We start from the raw sequence: 14,243 nt of genomic DNA on the forward strand, positions 1-14,243 counted from the left end.
TGTGCAGTTGACGGACTTTGAGCGAGGGCGTATAGTGGGCATGCGGGAGGCCGGGTGGACGTACCGCCGAATTGCTCAACACGTGGGGCGTGAGGTCTCCACAGTACATCGATATTGTCGCCAGTGGTCGGCGGAAGGTGCACGTGCCCGTCGACCTGGGACCGGACCGCAGCGACGCGCGGATGCACGCCAAGACCGTAGGATCCTACGTAGTGCCGTAGGGGACCGCACCGCCACTTCCCAGCAAATTAGGGACACTGTTGCTCCTGGGGTATCGGCGAGGACCATTCGCAACCGTCTCCATGAAGCTGGGCTACGGTCCCGCACACCGTTAGGCCGTCTTCCGCTCACGCCCCAACATCGTGCAGCCCACCTCCAGTGGTGTCGCGACAGGCGTGAATGGAGGGACGAATGGAGACGTGTCGTCTTCAGCGATGAGAGTCGCTTCTGCCTTGGTGCCAATGATGGTCGTATGCGTGTTTGGCGCCATGCAGGTGAGCGCCACAATCAGGACTGCATACGACCGAGGCACACAGGGCCAACACCCGGCATCTTGGTGTGGGGAGCGATCTCCTACACTGGCCGTACTCCACTGGTGATCGTCGAGGGGACACTGAATAGTGCACGGTATATCCAAACCGTCATCGAACCCATCGTTCTACCATTCCTAGACCGGCAAGGGAACTTGCTGTTCCAACAGGACAATGCACGTCCGCATGTATCCCGTGCCAACTAACGTGCTCTAGAAGGTGTAAGTCAACTACCCTGGCCAGCAAGATCTCCGGATCTATCCCCCATTGAGCATGTTTGGGACTGGATGAAGCGTCGTCTCACGCGGTCTGCACGTCCAGCACGAACGCTGGTCCAACTGAGGCGCCAGGTGGAAATGGCATGGCAAGCCGTTCCACAGGACTACATCCAGCATCTCTACGATCGTCTCCATGGGAGAATAGCAGCCTGCATTGCTGCGAAAGGTGGATATACACTGTACTAGTGCCGACATTGTGCATGCTCTGTTGCCTATGTCTATGTGCCTGTGGTTCTGTCAGTGTGATCATGTGATGTATCTGACCCCAGGAATGTGTCAATAAAGTTTCCCCTTCCTGGGACAATGAATTCACGGTGTTCTTATTTCAATTTCCAGGAGTGTAGAATAACATTTGTTATCATTATTGCTCTCCATTTGACCTTTGACGGGGCGCAAATAAGCCCCATTGGGTTGAAATATCAGTGATAAGACAAAAGGCTATTAACTATAAACCAAACTATTGTGGTAGCTCGTCGTTTCCTTTTGATAGTCTTCATTGTAACACAACATGCAAAAAACTACAGTAATTAGAGACAGAATATTAACCTCGTAACCGTAAGAAACAAAAACAAATAAAATCCCAGAGTGTAACGGACCATCCTTAGAACAGCAATCTATCTTAAATATAGTTCAAGCTGCTAGTGTTCGGCAACTTTGCGTGGTTGCTGTGGGTGCAAGTCTCCCTCATGAGCTTTTCCCCACTACTTCCTTCACATTTGTCAGTCCTGAGGCACTTCTGAACAGAGGATAGTCAAAGCAAAAACCACGAGAGGTAGCAATGGTACGTCAGGGGAAGGAATAGAATACACAGAGTTGCACGAGACTTAGACTCGATAGCAAAAGCGGAGGAAGAGAAAGACCAAATGAATTTTGCAAAAAATTACAGTTAGTGAAACACATGCACTGTTGAAAAATCACAAGAGGTGTATGTATGTTTGGCGAAGATCTGGATTTTGCGCAAGATTCCATTTGTTTCACCATTGTAAGACACAGACTCATATCAAAATTTAGTAATGATAAAGAGAAGACTGAAGTTTAAGAGAATCGCTCGGAAGAATCAATGTGAACAGATTTGGGTTACTGAAGTACCAATCTCTGAAAAGGGCAGTTACGGAAGTTGTTCGAATATTCAAATGTGTGTGAATTTATAAGGTACCAAACTGCTTACCTCATCGGTCCCTAGCCTTATACACTACTACTTAAACTAACTTAAGCTAAGAACAACACATACACTTATGCCCGAAGGAAGACTCGAACCTCCGGCGTGAGGGTCCGCGCAACCCGTGACACGGAAGTTGTACAGAGAAACATATGTAGAAGTAAGATAACTGCAAAGAAACCATGGATAACGGAAGAATTTATTCAGTTGACCGACGAAAGAAGGGAACATAATAGGAAGTGCTGCGAAGCCAAGGTGAAATGGTTCCAGGGAAAAAACAAGAAAGTAGAAAATGAACTGGTCATCTAAACGACTGATTGAACATATTGGGAAGTTGTAAACAAATGTATCAACATCAAGAGTGCCAAAGGAATTCCACTGTTCAACGCAGAGAGAAACCGTGTAGGCGCAAAGAGTATATTCGAGTACTACAAGAGGTGGAGGAACTGACGAAGTGACAGAAGTACTAAAGGGACTCGATGTAGGAGACATACCGAATCCAGTATTGAAGTCAGAGTTTAACAGACCTTCGAGAAATCTTGCGATGAAATACGGCGCAAGGCGTACATACCATTCCTTCGGAATTTGTAAAATCATTGGGGGAGTGGTAATCGAACGACTATTGAAGGTAATGTGTAGAATCAATGTGTCCAGAGACCTAACATCAGATTTTCGGAAAATTATCATTCACATAATCCCGAATCTAACGTCTGCGTCTTCATCTACACGGTTACTCTGCAATTCACTGTTAAGTTCCTGGCAAAGGGTTCATCGAACAAACTTAGAACTATTTCTCTACCGTTCCACTGTATAAAAGCGTGCGAGCTTCGATTTCTCTTGTTTTATTATGATGACGTAGGTGGGCGCCAACAAAATATTTTCGCATTCGTAGGAGAGTAATTGGAATCCGTAAGCATTTAGCTGAATTCACAGCCATTAGATTTGTGTGGTATGTCATGTAACCGAAATTTAGGGGATTCTGTTTAGTTTTCGTGTGAGTGACGTCACTATTTTCCTATTTAGAGTCAATTCCCACGTTTCACGCCATACAGTTATTTCTTCTAAATCATTTTGCAACTGGTTTGATCATCTGATGACTTCACAACACGGTAAGGTTTGGTAAGTGCAAGAAATATCGCACAAACGGCTTACCAGCACATTAATTCAAGTACTTGCGCAGAATTAATATACAAATTACTGAAAAAGGAAACATAATCTCTTATTTGACAATCAGTTTGGCTTTAGCAGAGCTAAATGCAACAGAGGCAGTTCTGTCGTTGCGTTTCATAGTGGAAGCAAGACTTACAGGAAAATCTGACTGCCGCTATTGTAATTACACTGTCCCAGTACGAAGAGAACGACGACTGAATGCTAGTACTTTTTTAGTCCATATTGTGTGTCTCGTACTGAGGCAATGATCGGGCACTTGTCAGTGAGCCCCAAGTATCCCTGCAATGGTACTCCAGTAAAAATTGAGACCACGTCAGAACTCACTATTACATATGATGTTGCAAGCCATAAGTTCTTGAGCCATTCAACTATGTCTTCTGAGTTGCGGATATGGCGTTTACATTTGGTGGAAACCTGGCGACAAGTTGGAAGAGGAACTCGTAGACGTGTGCTAGCACGTGGTCAGCTCGACTTGTTTTTTATTCAGTGATCAAAACTTTCAATAGACTGAGCGTGTCACAACAAGCAGTCTCTTGTCATCCATTTGGGCTAATCTATTTATGGAACATTGCTAGGACAGACCACTCTAGTCGGCGATTTATAGATGACACCTCTGCCATGTGGTCCCACGGTAGTGCATCGCAGGATTTGTTTCTACAACATCTGAATTACACTACTGGCCATTAAAATTGATAAACTACGAAGATGACGTGCTACAGACGCGAAATTTAACCGACAGGAAGAAGGTGTTGTGATATGCAAATTCTTAGCTTTTCAGAGCATTCACACAAGGTTGGCGCCGGTGGCAACGCCTACAACGTGCTGAGATGAGGAACGTTACCAACCGATTTCTCATACACAAACAACAGTTGACCGGCGTTGCCTGGTGAAATTTTGTGGTGATGCCTCGTGTAAGGAGGAGAAATGCGTACCATCACGTTTCCGACTTTGATAAAGGTCGGATTGTAGCCTACCGCGATTGCGGTTGATCGTCTCGCGAAATTGCTGTTCGCGTTGCTCAAGATCCAATGACTGTTAGGAGCATATGGAATCGGTGGGTTCAGGAGGGTAAGACGGAACGCCGTGCTGGATCCCAACGGCCTCGTATCACTAGCAGTCGCGATGACAGGCATCTTATCCGCATGGCTGTAACGGATCGTGCGGCCAAGTCACGATCCCTGAGTCAACAGATGGGGACGTTTGCGAGACAACAACCATTTACTCGAACAGTTCGACGACGTCTGCAGCAGCATGGACTATCAGCTCCGAGACCACGGTTGCAGTTACCCTTGACGCTGCATCACAGACAGGAGCACCTGCGATGGTGTACTCAACGACGAACCTGCGTGCACGAATGGCAAAACGTCATTTTTTTCCGATGAATCCAGGTTCTGTTTACAGCATCATGATGGTCGCATCCGTGTTTGGCGACATCGCGGTGAACGGACATTGGAAGCGTGTATCTGTCATCGTCATACTGGCGAATCACCCGGTGTGATGGTATGGCGTCCATTGGTTACACGTCTCGGTCACCTTTTGTTCGCATTGACGACACTTTGAACAGTGGACGTTACATATCAGATTTGTTGCGACCCGTGGCTCTATCCTTCATTCGATGCCTGTGAAACCCTACATTTCAGCAGGATAATGCACGACCGCATTTTGCCTTTCTGGATGCAGTAAATGTCGACTGCTGCCCTGGCCAGCATATTCTCCAGATCTCTCACCAATTGAAAACGTCTGGTCAATGGTGGCCGAGCAACTGGCTCGTCACAATACACCAGTCACTGCTCTTAATGAACTTGTTGAGGCTGCATGGGCAGCTGTACCTGTACACGCCATCCAAGCTGTGTCTGACGTTGTGCCCAGGCGTAACAAGGCCGTTATTACGGCCAGAGGTGGTTGATCTGGGTACTGATTTCTCAGGATCTATGCACCCAAATTGCGTGAAAATGTAATCACATGTCAGTTCTAGTGTAATATATTTGTCCAATGAATACCCGTTTATCATCTGCATATCTTCTTGGTGTAGAAATTTTAATGCCCAGTAGTGTATTTACATTCGAACGCCAGTTTTACCATGGAAAAGGCGAAAAACGGCGAACTATCGTTCCTGGAGGTGTTGGTGCGGAAATAAAAGGATGGCACCATGGGTCACTCTGGCTACTGTAAATCGACACACACAGACCTACAGACCATAATCTGTCACCGTCCTTGGCAACAAACTGGAATGCTTTGGACGGTGGATCACAGAACACAGATCATATCGGATTTATACGCCTTATACGACGAACTACGCCGTCTCCACGCTGAATCTCTAAACATTAATATTCCAAATGGGAGATTCGCAGTGCCTTACGCCCAGTGCGTGTTATAAAGTGTGAGAATCTAGAAGAAAGTCAAGAACAAAGTGGAATCACCCTCTTGTCATACATCGAAATGGGAAGATTATTGAAGAAACAAAGTCAAATGTGTCTTCCGTCCACAAAGGAAATTCTGAGCTTTTCTAGGTTCTGTGTAGGACAATCTCTGTTTGAGGTGGTCCTGTGCTTATAATGACTACAAAAATACCAAATTTCAGTCGTTGACATTCTCGTACTAGGGCAGTGTAATTAAAGAAGCGGTGGAAATTCACAGCTACACAGTCTTATGAACCAAGGTACAGTGATCTAGTGCTGGCAATATTAGTCATAGATACGGCAAAGGGGATCTATTTGTCACAAAGGCTGTGATGTTTTGATGACGCCTTAAATACACTATTTGATCAAAAGTGTTCGGACACTTATTAGTGGACATAAATATGGTTTGTGTCCGCCCATCGCCTTTTCGACGGATGAACTATGCTGTGAACACTTTCAATGATGTTTTCTAATGTCTGTGGAGGAATGGCAGCCCATTCTTCCTGAAGATCTGAGAACAAAGAAACTAAGACGCTATGGTCTGAAGTAAAGTCGACGTTCTAACTGAGTGCAAAGATGTTCCATTGGGTTCAGTTTGAGACTACGGGCAGGTCACTCCATTGCAGTAGTGTTCTTGTCCACTGGGAGAGACATCTATGATGAAACTATTTCACATCGTCGACGAGATGTATGAGACAGGGAAAATACCATCAGACTTCAAGAAGAATGTAATAACTGCAATTCCAAGGACATTAGGTGCCGACAAGTGTGACTATTACTGAAATAACGGTTTCATAAGTCATGGTTGAAAAATAATGACACGAGTTACTTACAGAGGAATTGAAAAAAGGTAGAAGCCGACATGGGTGAAGATCAGAAACATAGAAACACGCGAGGCAGTACTGACCCTACGATTTATGTTAGAATACAGGTTAAAGAAATGAAACCCTACGTTTGTAGAATTTTTAGCCTTAGAGAAAGTTTATGACTATGTTGACTGAAATATGCCCTTTGGAATTTTGAAGGTAGCAGGACTAAAATACAGGAACTGTAAGGCTATTTACAATTTGTACAGATACCGGACAGTACTTAGAGTAGTGGATAAGAGCATGAAAGGGAAGTAGTGGTTGAGAAAGGAGTGAGAAAAGTTTCAGCCTATCCCCGAAGTACTTCAGTCTGTACACTGAGCAAGCATTAAAAAAAACCAAAAAAATTTTGGAGAAGGGTTTAAAGAAAAGGGAAAATAAATGAAAAACGTAGATGTTTGCCGATGACATAGTAATTCTGTCAGATACGATAAACCGCAATCGCGATAGGCTACAATCCGACCTTTATCAATGTCGGAAACGTGATGGTACGCATTTCTCCTCCTTCCACGATGCATCACAACAACGTTTCACCAGGCAACGCCGGTCAACTGCTGTTTGTGTGTGAGAAATCGGTTGGAAACTTTCCTCGTATCAGCACGTTGTAGGTGTCCCCACCGGCGCCAACCTTGTGTGAATAATCTGAAAATCTGTTCAGTTGCATATCACAGCATCTTCTTCCTGTCGGTTAACTTTAGCTTTTGTAGCACGTCATCTTCATGGCGTAGCAATTTTTATGGCCAGTAGTTCAAGAAGAAAATACGTGAAACTCTGAGAGGTTGTCTTGAGGAGCAAAACGAAAACATAAATCTGTGCACGGGAAAGTCATCCAACTTTCTTAAAAAGCGTATAAATTATGGAGACCAACGTCTCTTGCTAGGCCCCTCCCTCTATAGGCAAATTGAGTTGAAATACTCTACGGTACTGTTGCGGTAGCTAATAATGCGTTTGACTCCATCCAACGTAATGCAATAAGTATCATTTTTGGTTCGTCAGTGTACGAACATTTTTCATGCCGAAGACAATTCGGCGCTCTGTAGCTTAATCAGATGACATTTCCACACATTGATTCCTATCCTCAATCTCTTCATGACGTCTTTATAAGACTTAGAAGTTTATTGGTGTGTTATGTTACAACTTTTGCCTACAGCTACGTGTTTAAGATTACCCACAGTCAGTTCTTTCCTGAAGAGGCCTGCTGCCTCTGTCTTTCACGGCCGCCCTGTGACTTTGCCATCCTGTTCCAGACGGTGAACGCCTCGACGTGGCCTCCCAGTCGTTCCGCGTGACCGACCCCAAGGGACAGCTGCTCTTCCACGCCGACCGGCACGAGGTAGTGGTGGGCGCCGACTCGCTCAGGGTCTCCGGTGAGTAATGATGCATTTCTAAAACATGTGAACACTACGCACGGTATCACCTCTTTCACAGAACCTTCTGTCATATAACGTTACTACTGGCAACCTTAATCTCCACCTCCTCTACCATTTCGTCAGTAAGTTTCGTTTCTTGCACTAACAGCCGTTCCGCTGCTTCTCATCTTGAATCTATCACTCATAATAAGATTCTCTCTCTCTCTCTGTCTCTTTCTCTCTGTCTCTTTCTCTCTGCCTCTGTGTGAATGTGCATATGCATGTGTGATCTTCTCTTTCTCTCACAGAGCAGGTTTCTAGATTGTCTTCCAGTTTGTTCGCGCTCTAAGTCAGTTTGCCCCTTTCCACATCAGTGTCCCAGTTTCTTCCCTTGTTTCGCTAAATCTTTCGAACGTAGGATATCTACAGCCACAATCATCTTCAATAAAATTTTATGGGGTAAGTCATCACGTTGATTTATTTAATGACGTTTGGACCATCTTATCAAATGGCTTCATCAGCGTGGCGCTGTACCGAGTACAGTGGGCGAAACATTTATCAATATAGCGATGTGTTTGCACTGTCACGCGCCCGCAAAATTTTCATTGAATATTTATCTCTTCTTTTCTTTTCCCTTTGATTAGACATCTTCACTTACGTAACTCGAACGTGTACTTCGAGTACCTGTACTTGTTTACTTACTTTTTTCTATACTTAGTTCATTTCCAATGCATTTGAATTCCATTCAATAATCAGTAGCCAGCTTCTTCTTTTTACTTGTTCACATACAGAGATCTGAAATAATACTATTTCAATCCCAGTAAAGTTATTATTTCATACATCTATGCTGATACCAGAGAATACTGATCAGGCATTTCAATATAATGTTTCCCCATTCTCTGTTCCGTCCGACACTTTTCCCTGTCTGTAGGATCAGATGCTCACTTCAAAATAAGAGGATCGTCCTCCTCCTGCTTGTTTAGCCAGCCTTTGAGAAGCTCTTGCTGCTGTTTTTCGAAGGAGATATTAGGCCGCTGCTTCCGTAAATGAACTGAGAACCACGCTTTCCTTTCACCTCTTATTAGGGGGAGAATTCAGGGATTTACCTTTCGTCCTAATTAGACAGTCCATACTAGTTGTAATATGCGATGCTTACGTTGCTTACGTATCGATATCTGGCTATCTGACGTATTAGGTTGTTCGACTCACCGACCTCATTTACCTGTTTTCAGTTAACGTTTTTTGCTCAAATGGTTCAAATGGCTCTGAGCACTATGGGACTTAACTGCTGTGGTCATCAGTCCCCTAGAACTTAGAACTACTTAAACCTAACTAACCTAAGGACATCCCAAACATCCATGCCCGAGGCAGGATTCGAACCTGCGATCGTAGCGGTCGCGCGGTTCCAGACTGTAGCGCCTAGAACCGCTCGGCCACTTCCGCCGGCTAACGTTTTTGCATTTCTGTTAAAATTTTATGATGAATGAGGTTTGTTTGTTTACATATGCTTCCAGTCATAGACAGAAATGATTTATACACAAATAAATAGATCTTAGTAAATAACTCAACAGTGACAACACGAGGACCAGAATATTGTAGGTCATGTAACAGTAAATGGATCCACACCTGTTTTGTGTAATGTCTTCTGTACTGTTCTATACGTCGTATTGTCACTATTGAGGTACTTCGTAAGGTATATCTACTGGTCTCAAAATAATCTTTGCCATAAAGCTCCCCGTTTTAACCAACCTCCCTTGTCTTTCATTCCAAATAGTGTACCACGAATGAGATCTAATTACAATACTTGAACACGTCTGAAGTCTGAATACTAGGTAATAAATAAATCTCATTTTACTGTTAGTCATTTGTGGAAGAAAGAGAAGCGTCTAGCAGCACGTGTCGGGATTAGACAGTGGCAACGAACGCCGCCTACTGTGTGTGTGGCTTATCGTCCCATGATGCTGCTGTTCGCGGTGATTTGTATTCCATGGCTGTCACGTGAATATTGCATATTTGTATTCAAAAGAGCCGTGATCAACGCCTGGTACGATCTCCTCAACTACCTGTTGCGATTAGCGCCCGAGAGTAAGGGTACGTCATTCTCTCAGACAAGTCCGATTGTACAGCTTCACCACGTAGCTTGAGTCCTGAAAAGAAATTGTTCGCACCAAGATACGTGTAGACACATACAGTGCGACTATTCCTGGAGCAACTACTTGCTGTCTGCACGGCGAACATTGTTGCGACTTGGTGCGGCAGCAGAGGAAGACGCGTAGACAGAGGTAAGCCCATCAGCAAAATTGGATGCAAACGAGTGGCACCACGTTATCTCTCGAGCGGACTTCCGCCTTATCACACAACATCATGCTGGGAGTTTCGCTGTGTGGAAATTTCGAGGGGAACTAAAAGTTGCCCGATTGCTTTCGTCACCAGAACACGGGTGCGGCACGTGGCGTGGTGTATGCGAGCCACTGGGTAGAAACATGGTTACACCTAGTTCGCGTCGCCGGTAGCTTGGACAACAGCCTTTTCATTTCTGACGTGCTTAGGCCAGTGACTGAGATCTCGATGTTATCTTTCAATAAAGCCGCGCGATTCCCGCATTGTCCAGACAAAGCCCAATCCAGAAGGTGTTCTAGTGTTGTTCTGGCAAGCACTTTCTCTAGATATCTCACCTACTGAAAAATCTGCTCATGTGTCAACAGGACTCTGGCATGATCCTATTCGTCAGTCAGTAGAGTTGACGGATTCTGGTACAGATTTGAAGCAACACGAAAGATGTAGCTGTACATGTCATTCAAGCTCAGTTCGACTGGACGCCTTCGTGAGATAAGTTCATTGCTGTTGCCATAAGTGGCAGCTGTGTGTACTACATAACGCACACTTTATACAAGAGGGTCTGTCAGTGGATAAATTCAGGTCCCACATGGTTTTCAAGGGAACTTACACCACCATCCTCACAAAACTTTGGTGAATCCAGGTGACGATGATAGAGATAGATATCGATCACGCACCCTTCTCTCCAAAGTAGATCACAACGCTTCATAATGTTGACATCTGGTGTCTGTGGTGGACAGGGGAGATACAGCAACTCATCCTCGTGCTTAGAAAAACCAGTCCTGTACGACACGAGCTGTGTGAACTGTAGCCCTGTCGTCTTGGAACAAACATTGTACCATGAGTTGGACACGATCACCAAAAATGGTCAGATAATCCTTGACAGTAATCCGATGATGGAGAGGTGTCATGAGATCCACCGAACCTCAGTCATGTTTCAATTTTGAGGTGTAAACTTGGTCAGAAGTTCGAAACAGCACGAAATAAAATTCATGCGACCAAATACATTTCTTCCATTGCTCCACAGTCCAGATTTTATGGCTTCGGCACCACGTCTTTCCGTGCTACGGGCATTTCCATCAACGATGAGTGCTCACGCAGCAATTCGCTGCTTATGCAGCTCCCTTCGTATCGTTTTAGTGGTGAAAGGCTTCGATAGTGTGATATTTAGTTGCGCAACGACTTCAGTTATCGTTTTCTTATTTTTCGTCACAATCCTCTTCAGTGACCGTCCGTCACGACAACACAACACGCAATTTGGCCCGCTTAGTGTCTCAGTAGATATTTTTTTCCGCTTTCCCTGTATCAGGTATAAATCTTCGATCTGGTGCCTCTTGAAACACCAAACTCTTTGGCTATCTTGGTTACAGAAGCACCCACACCATAAGAGCACCAAGAATTTGCCCATGTGCAAATATGTACAGCTCAGATATAATGCATTCTCAGCTACACAGAACAGCAACACTTCCAATGTACTGGGGACACTGCAAAGGTGCCGTTCGTGGTCAAATACAACAGCGTATCCTGCAGACTCGGCTAACATCTCCATTTACATTCAAGAATACGTTTCTCGCGCTGTTTCGTATTTTTGTCCACCCCTTGTACCTCAATACTGCAAGAAAAATATAAAGTAAGCAACTAATTAATGGTCAGCCGAACGACTGATGTAGATTGCACAAGAGTAAAAATTAACTCCAGTGAAATTAAAAGTAAAAGCGACAACATTAAGTACACAAAAGAAATTTCATTGTTAATCGCGGAGAAAGTAGCGTACAGGTGGAATGAATACATTGAAGGCCGCTACGAGATGGAAGAACTGACGTCGTGACAGAAGAAAGAAAGGGACTTAAGGTGGAACGCACAGCACATTCCATATTAAAGACAGGAGTTTAAAAGAACTTTGGAAGAGCTGCGATCTAATAGGGCGGAAGGCGTGCGTAGCAGTCCATCGGAATTTCCAATATCATTGGGGAACGTGGAAACTGAACGAGTATTCATGCTGGTTTGTAAAACCAATGTGTGTTGAGATATACCATCACATTTTCGGTAAGTTATCATCGACACAATCCCGGAGACAGCAAGGGCAAACAGGTACGAGTACTCTCGCAGATTCAGCTTATCAGCAAATGTATCCAAACTTCTGGCAATCTTCCTACTTGCAGGAGTACCAGTTTCTCGTAGCCGTTTTTGTAGTCAAACGAATATAGATTTTTGTGATGGAACTAGGCGATCCGGAAAACACTCTCGATAAATACGTTGTGAAGCTCTGTCATTAGCTTAATGTGAGAGCTGCAGGAGGTTTGAACGTGATCCGATCCCGAAACTTATTTTATATCCGAATGGTACATTTACGGACCTGGTTTCCTTATCAGAAATTTATCTACCTCCTTTAAAACCCATAGAAAGCCTTAATAGCAACTGCTAGAACATCCTATATGGTTTTCACCGAGAGGAGTGGTGCAGTACTTACATCACAGTACTCGCTTTCCGGAGGATGACGATTCAAATCACTGTCTGGCCAGTCACATTAGGGTTTTCCGCGATTTCCTTACATCATTGCAGGCAAATGTAGAGAGGGTTCCTTTGAAAAGCGCACGGCTAATATAGTTCCCCATTCTTTCGTAATATGATCTTGTGATCCGTCTTTAATGATCGCGCTGTCGTCAGAATGTTGAACTCTAATCCTCCTTCCCTCATTTTTTTGCACATTTTGCAGAGAAAGAAATACTGACATGAATCAAATGTGTGTGAGCAAAATGTGTTTATTGATTTTGATCGTTCCACAATATTCGCGCCTTCGGTAGAGTGAGTGGTATGACGCTATCGATCGGCGGTCAGCCAGGTAATAAACGGCAAGGGGTTACCGCAGTGACGTGCGCTGCCCCTGCCGCCGTCACGGCTAACGACCCGGCTGACAGTCGTGCACGATGTGAGGTTGCCCTGCCAGGCGCCACCGCCGCTGCCGCTGCCGCCGCCGCCGCCGCCGCATTCCACAGGTTGCCCCTACGCTTACAGCCACGGGTCGGCGTTTTCACGGCCGTTTGACACGCGTCGCAGCACCGCCAGAGGTCGTTCTTCTGACAGCTGCGCGCGCAGCTCATCTTGCCGTACCGAAGTGCGGTAGATAAACAGCCGCATTCTGCCAGGAAGACACTTTGCTCTCTGTAGCAATTTACTACCTAATTAGGACGCAAATGAAATTCGCTACAAAGTGACGGCTAATGATGCTGTTTCAGAAATGCTTAATATTAAATTTTATAACACAGTAATAATTAGTTAGCAGTAATTTATACCCGAAAACAGACGCTTTAATACTATAATGATGATGATAATGTGTTTTGCTATCTAGACATGTTCATCATTGCGAGTTTAGCATTCTCCGTTCCTTCCGGTCTTATATCTTTCCTTCTATAACTGAGTTACCTTGATGTCAGCAGTTAATTGATATCATCTTCTTCCTCTAGTTCTACTCCCACTCACAATTCTTTTTAGTGCACGCTATATCATCTAGGCTTTTCTCATCCAGTATGCTAATTAATTTCTTTTGCTCCATTTAATTCTTTCCGGTATTAATCTTTTCTCATCTTTCTTATGTAGCACATTCTAAGTCTTTTTTTAATTTTTCCATTCACATCCTCAATTATTCTCCAAATCCACGTCTCATAAGCCTCTAAGCCTTTCGCCCCTCTTCATCATAGATCCCATGCTTCTGCAACATACTCAGCAACACTCCTCACAAATTACTTCTCTAAGCTTTTTTTAATCATTTATTTACTCGACCAAAGTAATACTCCCCTTCTGTAAAACAGTTTTTCCGTAGCTACCTTTGCTTTTAAGACGATGTGTGATGAGATGTTACAGGATCCTTTGTATCCTGTTTGCTTGAAATTATCAATTTGTCTTCTTCACTGTTATCTTCATTCCGCAGCGATCACAACTCGTGCTGAGTTACTTTAACACATTGTTAGTTTCGTTTCCATTTGAACTTAGTGATGCCATGTCATCAGCAAGTCTCATACATTTAATTATCCTCTCTCTTAATGTCTTATCACTCCTTTTGTTGGAAGAAGTTTTTGATTAAAACAGCTAAATATATATTAAACAGAGAAGAACAAAAACACAACAGCTTTGTGTAAACTTTCTTCCGACTTTAAT

At 44.1% G+C, this 14,243-nt stretch overlaps 1 protein-coding gene across 1 annotated transcript in view; it reads left to right on the plus strand.

Moving 5' to 3' along the window:
* Positions 1 to 14,243, plus strand: part of LOC126175055 (delta-sarcoglycan) — a 505,275-nt gene that overhangs the window by 393,670 nt on the left and 97,362 nt on the right. Inside the window, exon 5 of the mRNA XM_049921574.1 lies at positions 7,650 to 7,769. Coding sequence (XP_049777531.1) covers positions 7,650 to 7,769 — 120 coding nt within the window. The remainder of the gene's footprint in view (positions 1 to 7,649; positions 7,770 to 14,243) is intronic.

This window comes from Schistocerca cancellata, chromosome 3 (genome assembly GCF_023864275.1).
Source record: "Schistocerca cancellata isolate TAMUIC-IGC-003103 chromosome 3, iqSchCanc2.1, whole genome shotgun sequence".
NCBI classification, from domain to species: Eukaryota; Metazoa; Arthropoda; class Insecta; order Orthoptera; family Acrididae; genus Schistocerca; species Schistocerca cancellata.